Raw genomic sequence first — 19,728 nt, 5'->3', positions numbered from 1 at the left:
AGGAGAGGCTAAATCAATAATCATTCAAGGTATTACTTTTATTAAAAACATATTATAATAATGAGGCTGGTCGCCCCACCCCCACAGGTGAGATGGAGTGAGAGCCTCCCTGCCTGTACACAGAGCACATCTGCAAAACACGTGACCCTATGTATGTGTATGCATGTGTGGGGGGAGACAACGGGGTGAAAAGGTTGCTCAGTCTGTCGCAACTGAGTGAGGACAATAAGTGCCAGAATGACAGGAAGTCACTCCAGACATACTTCCTCTGACAGTAACTCAACAGTTCAAGTTGGACAAGCAAGTGCCTTTGACTGTCGGCCCAGATTATGTATGGTCGTACTGGTCACACAAAAAACATGTATCTTTCGCCCAGAAACAGGCTCCAAACAGAACAATAGCTCTATTACTGGTGTGCAGCATATAACCTTTACTCTGTCTCCAGTTAACTTAAGAAATACCAGTCAGTTTCTGTCATATTCTGAGTGCCCAGACGACATGGGGTCATTCTACACAGGCCTCTTATTAATGTGCACACACACTTTTCTATCTTTATATGAGTTAGTTTCTTTAACAATCTCAAGCCCAATGCCTAGGCTTAAATAATTATATTTTAGTACACAAGCATTAGTAAGGTTTAACAGAAATTGCCCTCACACTAGTCATCCCATTCTCCTTAAAAAACATCTCAACTCAATGTAGAGCAGCTCTGTTCAGTAGTTTCTACAATGTTATCATACCATTCTGTATACCTCTGGCCCTTCTTTGGACACTGTGTTAACTAACCTCCGGGTGAGCTTCAATGCCATACAACTCTCCTTCCGTGGCCTCCAACTGCTCTTAAATGCAAGTAAAACTAAGTGCATGCTCTTCAACTGATCGCTGCCCGCACCTGCCTGCCCGTCCAGCATCACTACTCTGGACGGTTCTGACTTGTGGACAACAACAAATACCTAGGTGTCTGGTTAGACTGTAAACTCTCCTTCCAGACTCACATTAAGCATCTCCAATCCAAAATTAAATCTAGAATCGGCTTCCTATTTCGCTACAAAGCATCCTTCACTCATGCTGCCAAACATACCCTCGTAAAACTGACCATCCTGACGATTCTCGACTTTGGCGATGTCATTTACAAAATAGCCTCAAACACTCTACTCAACAAATTGGATGCAGCCTATCACAGTGCCGTCCATTTAGTCACCAAAGCCCCATATACTACTCACCACTGCGACCTGTATGCTCTCGTTGGCTGGCCCTCGCTTCATACTCGTTGTCAAACCCACTGGCTCCAGATCATCTACAAGTCTCTGCTAGGTAAAGCCCCGCCTTATCTCAGCTCACTGGTCACCATAGCAGCACCCACCCGTAGCACGCGCTCCAGCAGGTATATCTCACTGGTCACCCCCAAAGCCAATTCTTCCTTTGGCCGCCTCTCCTTCCAGTTTTCTGCTGCCAATGACTGGAACGAACTGCAAAAATCACTAAAGCTGGAGACTCTTACCTCCCTCACTAGCTTTAAGCACCAGCTGTCAGAGCAGCTCACAGATCACTGCACCTCTACATAGCTCATCTGTAAACTAGCCCATCCAATCTACCTCATCCCCATACTGTATTTATTTATTTATCTTGCTCCTTTACACCCCAGTATCTCTACTTGCACATTCATCTTCTGCACATCTACCATTCCAGTGTTTAATTGCTATATTGTAATTACTTCGCTACCATGGCCTATTTATTGCCTTACCTCTCTTATCCTACCTCATTTGCACATGCTGTATATAGATTTTTCTACTGTATTATTGATTGTATGTTTGTTTATTCCATTTGTAACTCTGTGTTGTTGTATGTGTCGAACTGCTTTCCTTTATCTTGGCCAGGTCAAGATACATTTATACATTTATTTAACCAGGTAGGCAAGTTGAGAACAAATTCTCATTTACAATTGCGACCTGGCCAAGATAAAGCAAAGCAGTTCGACACATACAACAACACAGAATTACACATGGAGTAAAACAAACATACAGTCAATAATACAGTAGAAAAATAAGTCTATATATAATGTGAGCAAATGAGGTGAGATAAGGGAGGTAAAGGCAAAAAAAGGCCATGGTGGCAAAGTAAATACGATATAGCAGGTAAGACACTGGAATGGTAGATTTGCAGTGGAAGAAAGTGCAAAGAGGAAATAGAAATAACGGGGTGCAAAGGAGCAAGATAAATAAATAAATACAGTAGGGGAAGAGGTAGTTGTATGGGCTAAATTATAGATGGGCTATGTACAGGTGCAGTGATCTGTGAGCTGCTCTGACAGCTGGTGCTTAAAGCTAGTGAGGGAGATAAGTGTTTCCAGTTTTAGAGATTTTTGTAGTTCGTTCCAGTCATTGGCAGCAGAGAACTGGAAGGAGAGATGACCAAAGGAGGAATTGGCTTTGGGGGTGACCACAGAGATATACCTGCTGGAGCGCGTGCTACAAATGGGTGCTGCCATGGTGACCAGTGAGCGGAGATAAGGGGGGACTTTACCTAGCAGGGTCTTGTAGATGACCTGGAGCCATTTTAAACCTTGCTTACACTTGTATACGATCACATACCAATAACATATCCCTGCCAATTTATTAGATACACCACCCCGTTCACGAAAATGGATCGCTCCTACACTTGGCCATGGCTTGCAATAGAAAGCAGGCATTCAGTTACTGTTCGATTGAACATTAGACTGTGCAAAACGAGTTACCTAAGCGACTTTGAGCGTGGTATGATCGCCGGTGCCATTCGCACTGTATCCAGAATCTCAGAAACGCCCATCCTGGGCTTTTCACGCACGACAGTGATGCGACAAAGAAAAAACATCCAGTCAGTGGCAGTCAGCGAAAACAGCTCGTTGATGAGAGAGTTCGAAGAACAATCGCAAGAATCATGCAAGGCGTGCCACAAACAGACAAATAATGGCGTAGTACAACAGTGGTGTGCAGAACAGCATCTCGGAATGCACAACTCGTCGATCCTTGTCATGGATCGGCTATTGCAGCAGACGACCACACCGGATTCCACTCCTATCAGATAAAAACAAGAAGAAGCATCTCCAGTGGGCACGCAATCACCAACACTGGACAATTGAGGAGTGGAAAACCATCGCCTAGAATGTGACAGAGTTTTCAGTTTACTTGAGCGGCCTGCACAGTCCCCAGACCTCAACCCAATAGAACTGCGTAATGCTGTCGCTTCAGCATGGACCAGCATCCCTGTGGAACATTTCCGACACCTTGTAGAAGAATTCAGGCTGTTCTGGAGGCAAAGGGGGGTCTGTCCGGTGAGTGTATATCGCTCTATTATGCGTGAGAATTTGGAACAGATTTACAAAATTAAAATCAATTTGAACTGATTTGCTGGTGTTTTTACAGTCTTTTATGACTTTAAAACATTCATTTTATTTTTTGGCTCAGAACTTGGGATCCAAATAAAATCGTGGGCAGCCAGTTGGGAGACCCTGGTCTAGGGCCTAGATTGATTCTCTTCTCTACTCCTTTGTCTCTAATCCTCCACTCTTCTCTCCCATCTTCGGTTAGGAATGCAGTGACTCTGGAGCTCAGCGATCAGCCTCCTCTCCCTTCCTCCAAATGCGGGACCCCCCTGACTCTCCCGGGCCCTTAAACCTGGCCTCCTTCAAGCTACTGCTTCACCTCAAGCCGGGTCAAACAACTCCGTGCTGAGAACCAGGCCCATGCCTGCAGCCCCTCTACACTGTGCAGGGCCCCCATGGAGCTGGCTGGATACTACCTGGAGACGGTCAGTTCCACCTGCCAACTGAGTGGGAAGGCAATGACAATGTCCTGCTACTAGTAATAACTTATAAGAGTATTTTGTCATAGCTGGTAAAACATGCTTCAGTTTATCATTGTGTTGACGTGTTACTAAGGGGAAATAGTGTTAGTAGTGGGGCAGTTTCAATAGTATTCTCTTGATTGGATAATAATCACAGATAGAATATACCAATCAGATCATACCATCCCAGCACTGCTGTTTTGGAGTCACTCCTGTTCCAGGACAGTCCAGAGATAAGGATCGATGACGTGTGAAAGTGTGTGTGTGTAAAATGAATTACTGGAGTACACCACCAATGTCAAATAATTTCATGGTACTCATAAAAATGGATGACACCCTAAATGATGGGGTAAATGGCCTAAAGGTCACAATAACAAAATGGGTTGTTAAGTTCACGTTCCTCTGGCTTTAAAGCAGTTAAGTTTAACTGCTCGTCTAAAGGCTGGGGAGTGAGTGAATGTTTGATCAACTGACATGTCTGCATATTCAGATGTCTCTATAGGAGGTAGGATCATGTGATCAGGCTGTAATCAGAAGGACCCTTTGAAACTACAAGTCATCTTGTAACAGTTGATTGCTATGTTGCAAGAGAGCTATTGTAATCATCATGCCCAATGTCTAAGGTGCATATTAAGGATACAATCAAAATGTACAATGATGGTGAATTGCATTATTTTTCACATTATTGTAGGTAGAGCAACATAGCCATCTTTCCTCCAAAGCAAACTGGTATATTGTAGTTTACAACAGTTTCAAGACAGCTGACATGCTTCCAGAAAACTTTATTCTTGAATGCGAAAAAAAAAAGGACCAAACCAGCTTTGAAAAGTAACTGTTCTTAAAAACATAACCCCAAGCTAAACGCTGAGTATAAAACGTTCATAGTGACAATCTGAGCTCAATGCCTCTACTTCCCTTTGAATGTCTTACACCCTTGTCCTCTGTAAAACAAAGCATTGGATGAGCACAGGTCATATTTGCTTGCATTTAATGTAACAACAACAAAACAGAGACTTCTCCAAGTTGGCTAAGCAGACCACTTAGCCAAGTTGTTACATTAGGATTACAACAGAAGGTACTAGACCATTCAGAAATATCAGAAACTCCTGGAGTGTGCTGGCACTGGTCTTAAAGTTTCAACTGAGACATTCCATTAAAGGTGCACTATGCAGAAATCACTCCGCCATTTCCTGGTTGTGAAAATTCTATTAGTTCACCTAATTACAGTTTGTGTGACAAAACAAGCAAGTGTAGTATAGAATCATTGTACCATCTAAACTGCTGTTAAATATATTTTCCATAACCAAAAATATTGTATTTTCAACTGTGTGCAAAACCAAAAGTAAAAGACACAAAAACGAATCTTAAGAACGGGAAGCATAGAAATAGTGCACATAGAACAGATCTACCACTTCTTAAGGCATCAGCATGCTTCAGTTCGGCTGGTGCCTAGCCAAACTCGGCTAGGCCAACTGAACGAGTGTGCTCGCATACTCCCTTAAGACCTTTGCTTGAAAAACAGGTCAAAAGCGGCAATAGTACCATTTATCTATTTTGAGACACCGTAGCCCGTATACACTTCCTCAAAATAGTCAGAATTAATCTAAGATAACTCAAGAAATCTGTCATTAATTGACGTTTTTCCCCAAGATCTTAGTCGCGCAATTCTACATCTAACTAAGATATTTGGTGCAAAACAAGTCGTCTCTTGTTGAATCACAAGAAAAACTATTAAAGAATCCCTACTGTTGACCAATCACTGACGAAGCGGCGTAGACTTTGGCTAGACTTCGGCTTGCCTCAAGAAAAAAATGTGTGCCCGAAAAAAACATTACCGAAGTCCAAAACGAACAAAAACATTTCAAAATGTCATAATATATGCACAAACTCTTCCTAAAGGTTTTGGCTAGGAAGCATGAGAACACCTTTAGACTTGCTTTCAATGAGAATGACAGATCTATAACACACATTTGTATGTGAATTTTGACAAGTCGCCCAAAAGGTTTCATATTACAGCTTTAAAGGGTGTCTTTTGTAAATTACTGTGGCTTTGTGGTCCTTGTTACAATTTGTCCCATTGCATATTTTCCTGGATCATAGTAAAGACTAAAATCCAGCATTATCTGATTGTAACAAAGGGGTTGCTTGCCCTCTTTTGGCCAAGTGGCATACACGTGCCATGCTGCCCAACAGTCTGGTCTTGAACCAAAGTGGGCATTCAATATGGTGGCTTCACGTGCTCGTGAGAAATGGGAAACTGGAAAGTCCGACATGATTGTGTTCAAGTGCTTTTGAAGTCTTAACAATTCTTCAACCACTAAGATTTTAGCTAGCTTGATAAGATAGCTAATAATAAAGTTAGCAAGTTTGCTTAACATTGACAATGGGGTCAAACTAGCTAGATTATCAATATTGATTGATTGAAGGTTGTATTTGTCAAATTGATTGTTTGAAAAGGTAAATGGTCAGTGGTGAAACATCACATCTCGAGTAACAACATTTTCTCCGTTTCCCACTTGTAATTCCAACATGGAGGGTCGTTCAAGTAAAATTTCCACTGGGAACTAGGAGCTTCTGATAACCTTGATAGCATGTGAACGCATATCACTATGAAGCTTTTGGATCTGTCTATGCTGTCGTTTCTGCCTCTCCATGGCTTCTCGAAGGTCAACAAAGTGAACCAAGGCTGAGAGCTGTAGATGTTCTCAGCACAACTGATGCTGGTTCTCCCAGGCCCTACAGCTCCATGTCCTCCTCTCCAGCGCTGTGGGCCCCTGCCCCTGGGCTGCAATACAGAGGGGAGTATGTCTCCCCTGGGGTGTTTGTGGGGGTGAGGGAACTCAGAGGGGCACTAGGGCTCGGGGGTTGCCTGCTGGTAATCTGCTGCTTTCTCTGCCTCTGTAGGGAGTCCTTCAGCCGCCGGGCCATCGCAACCTCTGGGGGGCGCCATACTACCAGCTCCATACAGGAGTGGCTCCTACGGTAACAGATGAGGAACAGGTGAGTCGACAGAGAGAAACAAATAGTGGACACCTCCCAAAGTTATAACGATTATTCACTACTGGCTACAATGTCAGATGGGTAGGTACTTCAATAAAAGGTTCCTCTAAGGTGGAGTATAAGAAGGAAAGGGTACTTACACAGACTGGGCCACAGTGTGGGGGAGGATGTCACTGATGCCACGCTGAAGCCCCTCCCTCAGACTGTCAGACATCACCAGCATGGGCCGCCTGGGTGCTGGCTCCACATCCAGGTCCTCATCGTCGTCATCATCCTCCAGGGTGATCCTGACAGAAACAGACTAACTTCACTGTGTGACAGTGTTTATGCAGAGTGTGTAATGCACTGTGCAGACAAAATAAATTGTGGTAATGCTGATACAAATCATATACAGTAATAATGCACATTTTAATTATGATGAGTTATGGCCAGTAGTCTGGACTCTCACATTGCCCCCATATGGTCTCATGCCTCACCTCTCCTCAATTTCCTGCAGTCTCCTCTGTGCTGCCTCCACCTCCATGCAGGAGCCTTCTGCTTCTGGACAGGCCAGAGTGGAGGAAGACCCAGATAAGGGCAGCCCCAGGTCCTGAGTCCCCAGACAGGGCTGGGGGAGCGCTTGGCTAGACGATTCAGGTAGAGGGGGGCTGCTGTTGCCTGGTGACCAGTTATGAAACACTTTGGGGCTGAGGTAATCCAAAGGATCGCATCCTGCCTCTTCCATCAGCCTCCTCTTTTTGGCACTGCATCCTCTAGGAACAAACATGGTTTTGAAGCAAATCATTTGTCATTTGAAACTAAAATGCGCTTCAGAATATACACTAAATGTTTATATTATAGATTTTGTTTTCCATTCATAACTTACTCGTCATCTGCTCTCCTCCTGTGCTTTCTCAGGTATCGTCTCTCCCAACTCCTGAAGGAATAGCAAAAAGAGATATTGAAGTGAAATGTAATGTAACATGTTAGCAAGTCTGGTTCTGGCAAATCTCCTGTAAAGCACATGCTTACATCTGTGTGTGTAGTGCAGTGCTCTCATCACTAGACTCCTCTACTCACGTGTTTGGGGGCAACACTCCCGGCAGGTGTTGACAGGTATTTGCAGGGCCAATATTGATCCCCATTTCAGTGACGTTGATAAGGCCAGGGAATGAGTACATGGCAGGCAACAAGCCCAGCTCACTGCTCATGGGGCTTGGATGATGCATGATGCCTCAGGTTTAGGTGAGGTGGAAGGTTTGAACAGAAGTCTGGATGGTGGATGTGCAAATGGAAAACACAGGGAGGAGGATAAATTGAGTTTTCGAAAGACCAACCTAAAAAACAAAAGAAATATGATAAAAATGAACCATTTTACGGGTGGAATTTTTGGTACAGCAGGCATAACTGTTTTGGTCACCAATACATCATAACAAATACTAACTCACTAGTGTATTGTAGCTAGTGTTAGGTACTAACGCAGAATCATGTAAATTGTTGTCACTCTTGGCTAGGCTAGCTGCCTTTATTATATAAAGTTAGGAGGCCCTGAAACTGTAGCTAGCTGGCAAGCTTGCGAACACTAGCTGGCTACTTAAGTCAGCTAACTAGTAGCTATCTAGCAAACTTTACTTGACAAGAAGAAACGCACAGTCTAAAGGGGGTTCACAACAACAGGCAGGTCATGCTGGACCTTGTTAGCTCAGTTAGCTAGCTTGCTAGCCATAGATAGCCGAGACGAATCTATTGCAGAAGATGAAGGCAAACAAACGAATATTTTGCTGATTATAAAGGGCTACCTTTATTTAACTTGAACCTGTTGCAGTTGGAACTTTTGAACGTATCTAGCTAGCAAACATTCCTGTATCACTTTCACTGTGTTTATATAACGTTACCTCCTTATTTTCTCTGTCACATGTTCCGCTTTTCTGAGAATCAATTCTGGGTTGAATGAATGCAGTTAGGCGCTAACAACAGTGAGCCAAGCACGATTCGCAAATGTTCATGAAGAATCGAGGCACGCAACAACAAAAAAACAGTCGTTGACGTTCTAGAAAAGAAGTGAGCATTCGCTTCTGGGACTTGTAGTTGCAAAGGGAAAATATGTTGTAGTTTATCAATCACAGGTCATGTGACTCGACCATAAGAGCGATGTCAACATAAAATCAGTTTGTACCGAAGTCTGTACCCAAACGCTTTCATAACGATAAATTCGCTCTACAGGTAAGTGACGTATATCTTGATCATTACAAGAAGATTAGTAATGTGTGAAATGTAATGTTTGGTATAGGTAATCTGTGCCAACAACAATAAGGTAGGGATGGACACTGCATGTTATTTTCACTTCGTAGTTGGCTACTGAATTTATTAAGTCTGTTGAGACCAGCTATGTTTTTTTCCTCTATAGGTTGGTCAGAATGTATACCCTATACATTGTTAGTGGACTGCTGGCACTGGTTGCAAGCAAACCCTGTGGTAACTATAATTTATCCCTGAAACACAATAACACCTGATTGGTTAACATGTGCATGCCTCTGTCTAGACCTGAGTTTCCTCACAAATGTATTTACTCAAAACAAGTTATTCGAAGAGCCAGTTGGAAAGTATAGAGGTGGACCATGTACCAAGTCATCCACTGGCAGTACTGTCAATGATTTTGCAATGGATTATTGGATGAGTCTGAATAGATAATCCACAACCCCTCTTGTTGAACAAATCTACAGTGACGCAAATAATCTCACGTGTGTCCTGTCACCTCTTCTCTGTTGATGTTCTGTAATTTGATGCACAGAATGTATTTCATGTCGCTAAGGTGTTCTTATCAGTACATATGTCAGTGCCTGCAAAACCCCACTGGCACTGGGCAGAATCTCAATTGCATACTCCTTGTGTCCTCTTGCCTCATTCTCAAAACCCATTGGAGGAGATCAGAGAAGCGGGACCTCTGGCTTTCTCATCCAATGGGTTTTGAGAAGGAGGCGGGGAGTGTGCAATTGAGATTCTCTCTGAGCCGGTTGTACTTGTCAATTACATCAAGGTGACTGTTGGAGAGGGCATACTTAGGACACATTGGCTGCCTTGTGGAAATTCCTTTTGGTTATTAAGTTACTAAGGTCTTTGCTTCTCCATTGTGTGTGCATGATTGCTGATACAGCACAGGAAACACACTGGTTGTGCAATGCTTTGACCTCGATGACACTTTATATGATCTCAGTGAGCACACAGCAGGTCTTGTGTAGTCTTACTGTGGGTTTATTAGTCATATCTCTTACAGAGCATATCTTTGGTAACATTGGAAGTTATCCTTGGGCAAGTTATTTAATTTGTGGTAATGCTAAATGTGAAGTGATTTTTATTTCCATACTTCTTCAGTTTTCAATCCGCATTGTGTGTCCAGATCCTGTAGGATCAGAGCCTGGTGAGCTGCTCCTCTCACTCAATAAGAATCTGCTGCGTTCTCTGGAGGGCGAAGGAACGTCCCCCAATCCCAGTGTGCACCTGGCCCTGCGCTTGTCCACTCACCACAACCTTGGCATGGAGAGTGATCACCTGAATGCACTTAAAACATATTTACACAATGACATTGAGAGGTAAAATAGCATGTTTATAAAGCCCTTCTTAATAAGTGCAAACATCATTTTATGTATTCCATGTCTTAAAAATGACCTGCAGTGTGTTTGTATTCAATTTCTTGTTTTCAGTTACAATTGATACTTTCAAATGGCCACTGGACTACTTACATTGACACTGCTGCTACTCGGTGTTTATTATCTATGCATAGTCACTTCACCCCTACCTAAATGTACAAATTACCTCGACTAATCTGTACCCCCGCACATTGACTCGGTATCAGTACCCCCTGTATATAGCCTCGTTATTTTATTGTTTTACTTTGAATCATTTTTTACTTTAGTTTATTTGGTAAATGTTTTCTTTACTCTTCTTGAACTGCACTGTTGGTTAAGGGCTTGTAAGTAAGCATTTCACAGTAAGGTCTACACTTGTATTCGGAGCATGTGACAAATAGTTTGATTTAAGATTATATTGAATAATCTTTACCCTTCAAAAACCTTCCGTCTCTCCGCCTTACCCTGTATCCTCTCCTTTCAGCTCTCTGGTCAACAACCAGCCAGTGGTGGGTCTCCTGGCCCTGTACACTCTGGCCCTGAAGGCCTCCTGCTACGACCTCAACACCCTGACCTTCACTGTCAATCAGAGGAGCGAGACCCTGCTGACTCATCTCAAGAGACAGATGGAACTGGAGAAAAACCACATTGCCTGTAAGCCTCCTCATTCCTCCATCTGCCTCTACCGTCTTTGTTAATGCTCTATAAAATGTCTGCCATTCTTTGTTTGTTCTCACTTGCTGTTAATTATTTTGTCTGCTATGTCTGTCTTTCTCGACTGCAGTCAGCCAGCGTCCTCTGACTAACTACTACCAGTATTCTCTGGGTGTGCTGGCACTGTGTGTGAGTGGAGTTAGAGTCAACGCTCACGTCAGCAACAAGCTCATCAGGGTTGTAGAGCATGGACATATCAAACATGAAGCCTCCGATAGCATTGGTAAGTCTGACTTGGAAATTCAGTAGCATCTCCCTACTCTGAATCTGTTTTCCTATAGTTAAGCTGTTTTAAAAATGTATTCACTCACACTGGCTCCCTCCCAATTAGATTCTATATAGGTGATTTCATGGAGATGAGGCTATACCCTTGCTTCATCCCCTCTGTCCTTTTTTAGACACGTTAGCCATGGCTGGGATGGCCCTGCAGTGCCTGAAGGAGTCTGACACCCATGTGCAGGATGCGGCTCTGGACAAAGCCCTGGACCTCATCAAGCTGAAGCTACTGGACTCCCAGCGGGCTGATGGTCACATGGGCAATGAGTTCAGCACAGGCTTGGCAGTGCAGGTAAGGACTGGGCCACTTCCCCTCTCGTGGCCTATATTAACATGTGCAGCATTTAAGTAAATGACTGATTGGTGCAATACAAGCATTTCGCATGCCAATAACATGGTGTCCCAGGCCCTGCTGGCGATGGGCAGCCAGGTGCAGGAGTGTGCTAGCTCCATGGAGGCCATGAGGTCAGATGTGAGGAAGGGAACCTATCTCAACCCCATGGCCATGTCCCAAACTCTGCCTGCTCTCCAGCAGAAATCCTACCTGCAAGTCAAGGGCAAGGAGTGCTGCAATGACGATGGCAAGTGCTGCATTATCACCTAACCAAATAGTGGTCAATCTGTTTTTTAGGTGTGAGCCTACTCACTCTGCTTTGTGCGGTTTTCCTCTGCAGACAGCCTGGTCCTGGAGGCCAGGGAGCCAGTGACGGTGTTACAGAGTCATACCAATGTAGCCCTGAACGTGGAGGTGGTCAAATCGCATGGGGCATCTGCTGTCTATTCTGTGGATGTGCCAACGGGCACCTCGTTGGTTGATGCCCTTGAACTCCTTCAAAAGAACAACATTGACTTCACGTGAGTTAATGGGGCGCTTCTGTTGTTTTTTTGGTTGAGACATTAATCAAGTTCCAAATGTGTACTTTTTGGTGAGCTAATTTGTCTCATATAAAAAAAACTTCCCAGTGTTGTGAATAGCTTAAAGTGTCCTATCATAAGTAGAACATTATTAATTGTCCTCCTTGCTCCATCCTCTGCCTACACTGCAGGTTTGAGAAGGAGACCAGCCTTTGGGGACCTTTCCTGAGTGTGGTGAATGGGGAACAGGCTAGACAGACCGACCGCAGATACTGGCACCTCTCCTCAGACGGCAACACTCTCAGCCAGGGTGAGAACACAGAGGGTTATGTGGCATAGTCAACACACAAACAAATGCACATGCAAAAGATAACTTTCCTATGTCGTTTACTAGTTATTACTCAACAATACAATTAATGTCTTAACTGCTTTGATCTAAACATTGATTCCTCACTACTGTGACTAAAAATCAATTATTTGTTTCTCTATTAGGTATCAAAGATTTCAAGATTGAGACGGCTCAACAGATCACCATCAAAAACACCAGATACTGAGAATCAAAATGTGTGAACAACAGTGTCATGTCAAATTATCTGATGGGAAAGCAATCCAGCTCAAAAATGTGCTTTGTACTGTATGACATTTTAGGAGTAAAACATCTGAGATTTTAGCATTCAAAGGTTTGCAACATTTTTTATGGACTTGATTCAGTCCGCTGTTAATTGTAGCAGAGACAATTGACTCGATAAATAGATTTTTACTTCTGCCTCTATGGATTGTTTTACTACATACATTCTGTGAATTCACATTTTATAGAGGATATAATTGCCTTGTTATACCGATCTGTTAAATGTGTGGTTTGAACGTTTTTGCATTTGAATAAACAAGATGATAAACCTTTGGCTAAATTTGTCTGCTTTATTTTGCCAGTTGTTACAGAAATATGATAGCTAATGTCTGGATATTTTGCTGTGTTGGGGTGGGCAGTGTTACCAAAAAAAAAAGTAGGCTGAGCCTGTCCTCCAGTCCTTGGTATTAGTAAATAATTATGATAAAGTGGAGGTGAGAATGAAATAAAACTCAAATCACCTCCTCACCCTTGCGTTTCACACCCTGGATCAACAGCAGGTCGCAGTAGCTATGCACCAGCTAAGATTATTTATTTTTAACTCGACAACCGGAAATGCAGGGCTGCTGTCCAAAACATCCGGTTTTAGCAAGCGTGTGACAAATTGAGACGTCTGAGAAGCCAAAAATAAATAAAACGCAGCCTTTAGAAGAGCATTTATTAAACTTGTTTGACGGCGCTGTAAACTATATTTTAATATAATGCTGTTCAAATCATGCCATTTAATGGCCGAACTTGGCATTGATTTCTTGTGACAGCTACTAGTTAGCTAACGTTACTGTATAGCCCCAAACAGTTTGTTTGACCTAGCGATAGCTAGCCATCTGGTCACTAATGTCATGTACTCAATCTACCGGTTCATGGTGTTGAATCTGAGTTCCCACTGTAAAAACCTCACAGTCTCGTTGCGATATATCGGATCGGTTCAGAAGGTTAAGCGGCATGTTTTGAGAACCCGCCGAGACGAAAATCCAGTGCTTCTCTACTCGAGAAAGGCGACCAACCTCTGCCTGTCGCGCTCACCACACTGTCATTCAAGCACCGGGCCAATGGACGACATTAACCGAGTTAAGAGGGTCTCTATTGAAGGCAACATTGGTAAGTGTGAGCATGATTTCCAGGCAGTTGGAGGAAACTAAAGAGGTGACGAGTAGAGTATTGACTTTAGGAAGTTGATCGTGGAGAAGATGGCGGAAACGGAGGTTTTGTTTGAAACTGTTAATGAGTCGGGTGAAGCTAATAGTACAGAAAGTGAGAATGAGTGGCGAAGAAAAGGGGAAACAAAATAAGTAACGCTGTGGTGTAAAATAGGAAACCACTAGACTTGTTTTGTTGTCAGAGTGAGGGTTTTGGATCAATGTTACTTGGGAAATCCGTTTAACGTCTCAAGAAAAATCTGGAAAGTGTGGAGTCAGTGAGAGTCACAGGAAGTGGTCGTATTTAGATTTTTTTGTGTCTGCGGAGCAGAAGAAGCGTGCTTTAAGACTCAAAAAGATATAGGAGTGGAATATTTCCTGTATGGATTTTCGTAGCCAGGCGCATATCAAGGGAGTTATTTCTGGGGTGGCGCAAGAAAAAGGCAGAGGATATAACTTAAGACATCGATGGAGTGGTTGGTTCACGTCGACTGACCTGTATGGTGGATGGAAAAAATGAATTCACTTCATCCATACTACTGTTCTTTGATGAAGTCTCTCCCTTCTCATATAAAGTTAGGATTCATGAGATACCCTGGAAGAGCTTTTGTGCACAAGCCCCTTCAGTGTCATACATGTAAAATATTTGGTCATTTGTGCAGAAGGGAAGAGTATCGTATGCCAGATGAAGTGAAATGCTGCAACTGTAAAGGTGACCATGCCCCTGAATTCCTGGAGTGCCCTGTTAGGGTGAAGGCGAATGAGGTGGCAAGAGTAAGGAGTGTCCAGCATGTCTCCTATCTAGAGGCGGTGAGAAGAACAAGTGGCATGGAAGAAACAATGGAAGTAGAGCCACCACAACCAGTGAAGGGTTCTCATCAACTGAGGGATAGTGAAATGCTACATGTTAAAAAGGTGGTCTTGGTATTATTTATTGCAATGGTCATAAACTGTACACCACAAGCGGGTAAGAAGTCTAAGAATCATTGTTAATGCTGCTGAACGTTTTTTGGGGCTTTGATCCACAGCCGAGGCCGTGCAAGAATTCCTGTCGGTGAATGTACTGCCATCACAGGCCCCTGAGCCTGTGTAGGGATGTATTTTGGAGTGGACTGTGATTGAAGAAGTGGGATGGGTTTTCTTAGTTGAGGTGTTTTATTTTGTATGATGTTGTTTTCCCCCTTTCTTGCAATGTTTTTCCAGCTGGTGGCGGTAATGCACCATTAAGGTTGGATGCCAACCGCCGTTAAACCCCATCGAAGAAGAGTATTGACTTGTCTGGTTTGGTGATGCTGTTCTTGTTCTATGCCATCTTCAGCGGTAGGAAAGTCGACTTTCGCGCAACTCCTGCAGTTTGCTGGCCAAGACTGGGAAGTGGTTCCTGAGCCCGTGGGGAAATGGCAGAGCATCGAGAGTGGGTCTTCACAAGTAAGTTAATCACCAATGTTGACAGCTTATGAATGTGGGTCATGAATGGTCACTTATTCATATGCCATATTATTAAAGATAGTTTACATTCAGTCTTCTTAAATGAAATGTTGTTAGCTACACAATCAATAAGAGAGACGGGCTGGGGAAAATCCTTGTTTATTGTTTGTATGTATTATCTAATTGCTTGGTCACTTTGTTCTGGCCCATCTCATCAACAGAAGGTCAGTAACCTGTTGGATATGATGTACCAGGACCCTCAGCGCTGGTCCTACACCTTTCAGACCAACTCCTGCATGAGCCGCATGCGCACCCAGCTGCAGCCACCACCAGCACGCCTGCTCAGAGCAAAGGGCGTCCCTGTGCAGGTCTTTGAGCGCTCTGTGTACAGTGACAGGTAAGAGGATGGGGAGAGGGCAATACTATGTTGATGCTGCTTCTTGATTGTTTATGCAGCTGTGCCCATGCTGCCCGTCTCCATTGCCTCCCCATACACATTTCATTTCTTCAGGTATGTATTTGCCCTGAACATGTTTGAGCTGGGCTGCATCAACTCTACAGAGTGGGCTGTCTACCAGGACTGGCATTCTTTCCTGGTGGAACAGTTTGGCCGTCAGGTGGAACTGGAGGGCATAATTTACCTCCGCGCCCCCCCACAGGTACTTTTATCAAGGGTGACTCACAAGCCATACAGCATTTCCTAAATATGAGTATCTGTACACATGTTGAGGACAACTCCGCAGAAGGTTTTGGGAGGTTACAGTTGATGTTTTGTAGTAGATTGTGTAAGGTTTGGATTGTGTTTGTGTTCCTGTCAGAAGTGTATGGAGCGTCTGGGACAACGGGGGCGCATGGAGGAGAAAGGAGTGCAGCTAGACTACCTGGAGAAACTACACACCCAGCATGAGAGGTGGCTCATAGACAAGAGCACTAAGTGAGTACACAACATGTTTAGACAAACTAACATATCCTGTTGTTCCACCCAGTTTTTATTATGTGAGACTTTCCCTTGATTGTTATCTTAAACTTATGAAGTGATGATGCTAAGATCTTTTGAGGTATTACATTTCCCGTTGTTGAATTTGCAGCAATGGTCAGTGTAATTGTGAAGGTTCTTGGGTGTTGTAATGGTCATTGTGTCATGCAGTGACTTTCTCTCTCCCTAGGCTGCACTTTGAGCGGTTGACCTGGGTGCCTGTATTGGTGCTGGATGCCAGTCTAGAGTTTGAGGAGGACCCTAAGGTGCGGGCCAAATTTATCACACAGGTATGTGACTAATTATTGTTTTCTACATTCATGCACAACTACACACACATGCAAATACCTACCTCTTGGTCTGAAGGTTGTACCACAGTTTGACGGTCAGATCTAGATGGGATACGGCTTTTGTCAAATTTGATGTCAAAATTTATTTTTGGTACGTTTTCGAACCCTAACCCTTTTCCTAACCTTAAACTAAGTCTCCTGACCGGCTATGTTAATTCTACTTACCTGCTGTAGAAATTCTCTTAAACCTGCTACGAAAAGTCAATATTGATAGAAGCTGTATCCCTTCTAGACAAAACCCAGTTTGACCACATGGGGGCACTTTTATGCTAGTCTTGCTGTTGGAAAACTTTAACTTGGCTTCAAAGACCTGAATTTTTACCTTTTAGTTTGTCTTCAATATTAGTAAGGTGCTAATATGTCATTAACATTTTATTTGATGTTTTAACATTTGAATATTTCTGATGTCTTGTGTTTGATATGAAGTATTTATTGCAGTTGTATGAGGTTGTTTGATATATTGGGTTCTTGGTGGTCTCTTATTTCCCTCTACTTAGGTGAAGGACTTCTTCAGCGGACTATGAGGTACAGTCAGCTGTGAGGCTATGAACTCCATGGGATCAAGATATCTGCAACCATTTGGACCTAAGTCAGTATATGGCATTTACAAATGTAAACTTGCAACAGTTCTCTGTGATTTATCCCCCACATCCTTTCACTATATCCTCACTTATTTTGGGGAATGACAAACTTCCATTTGTGGGGTTTCCGTTGGCTAATTACAGATTTCAGTATGCTTTTAACCATGTAGTTTGTGAATATGGAATCAGATCTATATTGGACCATATTCAACATAAATAAAGAAGCAGATTTGGGATTTTTACCTGGGAACTAAAAAAAGTAGGCCACAGTCTGGTGTTGTGGAAATTCTAACCAATAAGGAGAGACTTATTTCTTCAAACAGTCATACTTTAATATTGATTAAATTATTGCAATAATGGAGCTGGTCAACATTAAGACCTCAGCAGTTCCTGTATTGTTGGGCTCTTAGAGTGGGTCTAAAAATGGTTCTACCCCTCCCTGGCAGATCAGGGCATCAGAAGCCACCTTGTTTTCTTCTTGTGGCTATGTGTATTGGTTCATGGCGTGCAAACAAGTAAATGTTAGTTCCGTTACTCCTCTGTTCAAGCCAGACTCTATTCACCTCATATCTCCACACAGCTGTGCCCTTGAAAGATATGAGAACAACGGGATGGACTGTGGTCACTCTCAGGAGGCAGAGTGGAAAAATACCTTCAAAACAGACAGTGGAAATTTACAGGTTTAAGGCTCGTACAGCGCATGTGCATAAAGGTTTAGCATTAAGAATTAAAGTAATTCTTCATCACATTGTCTCTGCTACTGTATACAGGATTTTCCCCTTACACTGGTCAAGTAGTCTGTTAATGTTGTTTCTCCTCTATATTGGTTTCAACTTCAATGTTACTTTGGGTATTTAGTTATTTACTTATTCCTGTATTTACTTGTCAGAGTTGCATCCTATTTTAGCTGCTTTGACATGTAATTCAGAATACTGCATCAAGAAATATTCTATACACATTGTGGATCCATTTTGTAGCCAAATCTGATAAAGGTAAATTAATAAATTGAATTAAAGTTGTAGTGGTTTATTTAATTATTTTGTATACCTTTTTTAGATTTTGTTATTATCGAGTATAAGCTTTATTTACCAATGTCTTTATTTTAACGCAGTATAAATTGGTTCAGATTCAGTTGACCAATTCAACAACATGCTAAATATTGCTTTAGAAACGTGGACATCGGTTTCGAGAACTAATCTTGGAGGATTTAATAATTCAAACAACTAAAACTAAATGTAGGCCTTCGCCAATTTCAAAATATACGTTTTTCAGGTAAATGTATTAAATTCCAATCAGTTAATATTTTCCCACGATCAATGGATCCGATACTTTGATAAGCATCAATTGCATGGCTTTTACTACCAAATGTAAGTACTTCAATGGGTTTCGATTTCATAATATTGATAGGCAGAAAACCGATAGATAATTATTTTACTACTGTCAAGAATCTTTGGTCATGCGAGTTTTTCATTAACATTTTCAACTTACTTTTGTTTAATGTTTAAAAAAAAAGACAAAGGCGGCCAGGATGATGCAGGGAACTTTAGTGAACTATTCAATAGTAATGACTATTTAGAAACAAGCAATGGTATACATAATTGGTTAATAAAAACGATGTGTCTATTAGTGGAATCTTAATCTGATCTCAAAATCTACATGGCTTGTCTGACCGAATGAAAATAGTTTGAAATGTTTGAACTAATATTACTGTATTTTAAAGTGTGAAATCAAAAGGGGTTCTAACAGCTAGGATCATACATCAACTAGTATAGTCCTACGACCTAATGAATGGAAATGTCTGGATAGTTTCGAAAGACAATGACCTTGGCTAAATGCTGTCTTCCCTCTGATGTGCACTGGGGATCGATCAGAGAGTTGTTAAGATGGCTGGAGTCATCAAAGGGCAGCTGTCCACTATAAATTCCCTGTCTGGACTTCTGTCTGCTCACAGCATCATTTCAAACCAAGACAAACTAGGAGGCTGACTAGTTGATGCCATCTTCTCTTTACTTTTCAACGGGACTTAACGCTACAGTGGATACACCGCTTCTGTCAAAAATGGAAGGCTTGGCATGGCTCGTCCTTTGCGCGCTCCTCATCTGCTTTTTCAGGCTTGACAGTTCGCAGAAACTGTCGCACCATTCCCGGCAACACAAGAGCGTACCCGAGTCCAGTTTAGGAAATCTAAAGTCGTACCATCCCAACAGGTACCCTCTCTACATGATGCAGCTGTACCACTCCTTTAAGGCTGCAGACTCCTCACAGTCCACGGCTGTCAACACCGTCAGCGAGGCCGATGACAGCCACTTACTGCGGCATTCTGACTCTGTCGTCAGTCTGATAGCAAAAGGTGGGTA

At 42.7% G+C, this 19,728-nt stretch overlaps 3 protein-coding genes across 8 annotated transcripts; 2 read left to right on the top strand and 1 right to left on the bottom strand.

Annotated features, from left to right (window-relative positions):
- Positions 1-4,584: 4,584 nt before the first annotated feature.
- LOC106580338 (coiled-coil domain-containing protein 117) lies at positions 4,585-8,827 on the bottom strand. Of its 3 annotated transcripts, none has more exons than XM_014161246.3 (6): positions 8,697-8,827; positions 7,882-8,138; positions 7,688-7,738; positions 7,299-7,574; positions 6,963-7,109; positions 4,585-6,799 (listed from the first exon to the last, which is right to left on the bottom strand). In XM_014161246.3, exons 2-6 carry the CDS (start codon positions 8,028-8,030, stop codon positions 6,559-6,561), a joined length of 864 nt encoding a protein of 287 aa, XP_014016721.1. In that variant the 5' UTR covers positions 8,031-8,138; positions 8,697-8,827; the 3' UTR covers positions 4,585-6,558. The 3 variants fall into 3 exon arrangements, with proteins under 3 accessions (XP_014016721.1, XP_014016723.1, XP_014016722.1); XM_014161248.3 differs by having other exon boundaries at positions 7,882-8,072; positions 8,697-8,808; XM_014161247.3 differs by having other exon boundaries at positions 8,601-8,743.
- On the top strand, positions 8,808-13,169 carry LOC106580336 (transcobalamin-2). Of its 2 annotated transcripts, none has more exons than XM_014161243.3 (10): positions 8,808-9,024; positions 9,209-9,276; positions 10,199-10,391; positions 10,912-11,081; positions 11,212-11,364; positions 11,540-11,709; positions 11,824-11,998; positions 12,092-12,272; positions 12,464-12,582; positions 12,765-13,169. In XM_014161243.3, the coding sequence occupies exons 2-10, from the start codon at positions 9,219-9,221 to the stop codon at positions 12,824-12,826; spliced, it is 1,281 nt and encodes a 426-aa protein (XP_014016718.1). In that variant the 5' UTR covers positions 8,808-9,024; positions 9,209-9,218; the 3' UTR covers positions 12,827-13,169. The 2 variants fall into 2 exon arrangements, with proteins under 2 accessions (XP_014016718.1, XP_082822447.1); XM_082966321.1 differs by having other exon boundaries at positions 11,824-12,002; positions 12,096-12,272.
- Positions 13,170-13,454: 285 nt separating this feature from the next.
- On the top strand, positions 13,455-19,663 carry dguok (deoxyguanosine kinase). Of its 3 annotated transcripts, none has more exons than XR_006760895.2 (8): positions 13,455-13,998; positions 15,355-15,464; positions 15,686-15,861; positions 15,976-16,123; positions 16,283-16,398; positions 16,631-16,730; positions 17,288-17,379; positions 19,579-19,663. XR_006760895.2 is itself a non-coding variant. In XM_014161244.3 (7 exons), exons 1-7 carry the CDS (start codon positions 13,740-13,742, stop codon positions 17,312-17,314), a joined length of 936 nt encoding a protein of 311 aa, XP_014016719.1. In that variant the 5' UTR covers positions 13,455-13,739; the 3' UTR covers positions 17,315-18,392. The 3 variants fall into 3 exon arrangements, 1 of the variants encoding a protein (XP_014016719.1); XR_001322866.3 differs by lacking the exon at positions 19,579-19,663 and adding an exon at positions 17,952-18,392; XM_014161244.3 differs by lacking the exon at positions 19,579-19,663 and having other exon boundaries at positions 17,288-18,392.
- The last annotated feature ends 65 nt before the right edge of the window (positions 19,664-19,728 follow it).

Source organism: Salmo salar, chromosome 20, assembly GCF_965601325.2.
Source record: "Salmo salar chromosome 20, fSalSal1, whole genome shotgun sequence".
NCBI classification, from domain to species: Eukaryota; Metazoa; Chordata; class Actinopteri; order Salmoniformes; family Salmonidae; genus Salmo; species Salmo salar.
Note: the sequence above shows the minus strand (reverse complement) of the source record. Positions and strands in the feature narration are given on the sequence as shown.

Coding starts and splice junctions, on each gene's coding strand:
- LOC106580338 (XM_014161246.3), bottom strand. CDS start 8,030: ATGCATCATCCAAGCCCCATGAGCAGTGAGCTGGGCTTGTTGCCTGCC. Junction 7,739..7,881: donor GGAGTGTTGCCCCCAAACAC/GTGAGTAGAGGA, acceptor CTATTCCTTCAG/GAGTTGGGAGAGACGATACC. Junction 6,800..6,962: donor CACACTGTGGCCCAGTCTGT/GTAAGTACCCTT, acceptor CTGTTACCGTAG/GAGCCACTCCTGTATGGAGC.
- LOC106580336 (XM_014161243.3), top strand. CDS start 9,219: ATGTATACCCTATACATTGTTAGTGGACTGCTGGCACTGGTTGCAAGC. Junction 10,392..10,911: donor TTACACAATGACATTGAGAG/GTAAAATAGCAT, acceptor CTCTCCTTTCAG/CTCTCTGGTCAACAACCAGC. Junction 11,710..11,823: donor GCACAGGCTTGGCAGTGCAG/GTAAGGACTGGG, acceptor ATGGTGTCCCAG/GCCCTGCTGGCGATGGGCAG.
- dguok (XM_014161244.3), top strand. CDS start 13,740: ATGTACTCAATCTACCGGTTCATGGTGTTGAATCTGAGTTCCCACTGT. Junction 15,465..15,685: donor TCGAGAGTGGGTCTTCACAA/GTAAGTTAATCA, acceptor TCTCATCAACAG/AAGGTCAGTAACCTGTTGGA. Junction 16,124..16,282: donor ACCTCCGCGCCCCCCCACAG/GTACTTTTATCA, acceptor TGTTCCTGTCAG/AAGTGTATGGAGCGTCTGGG.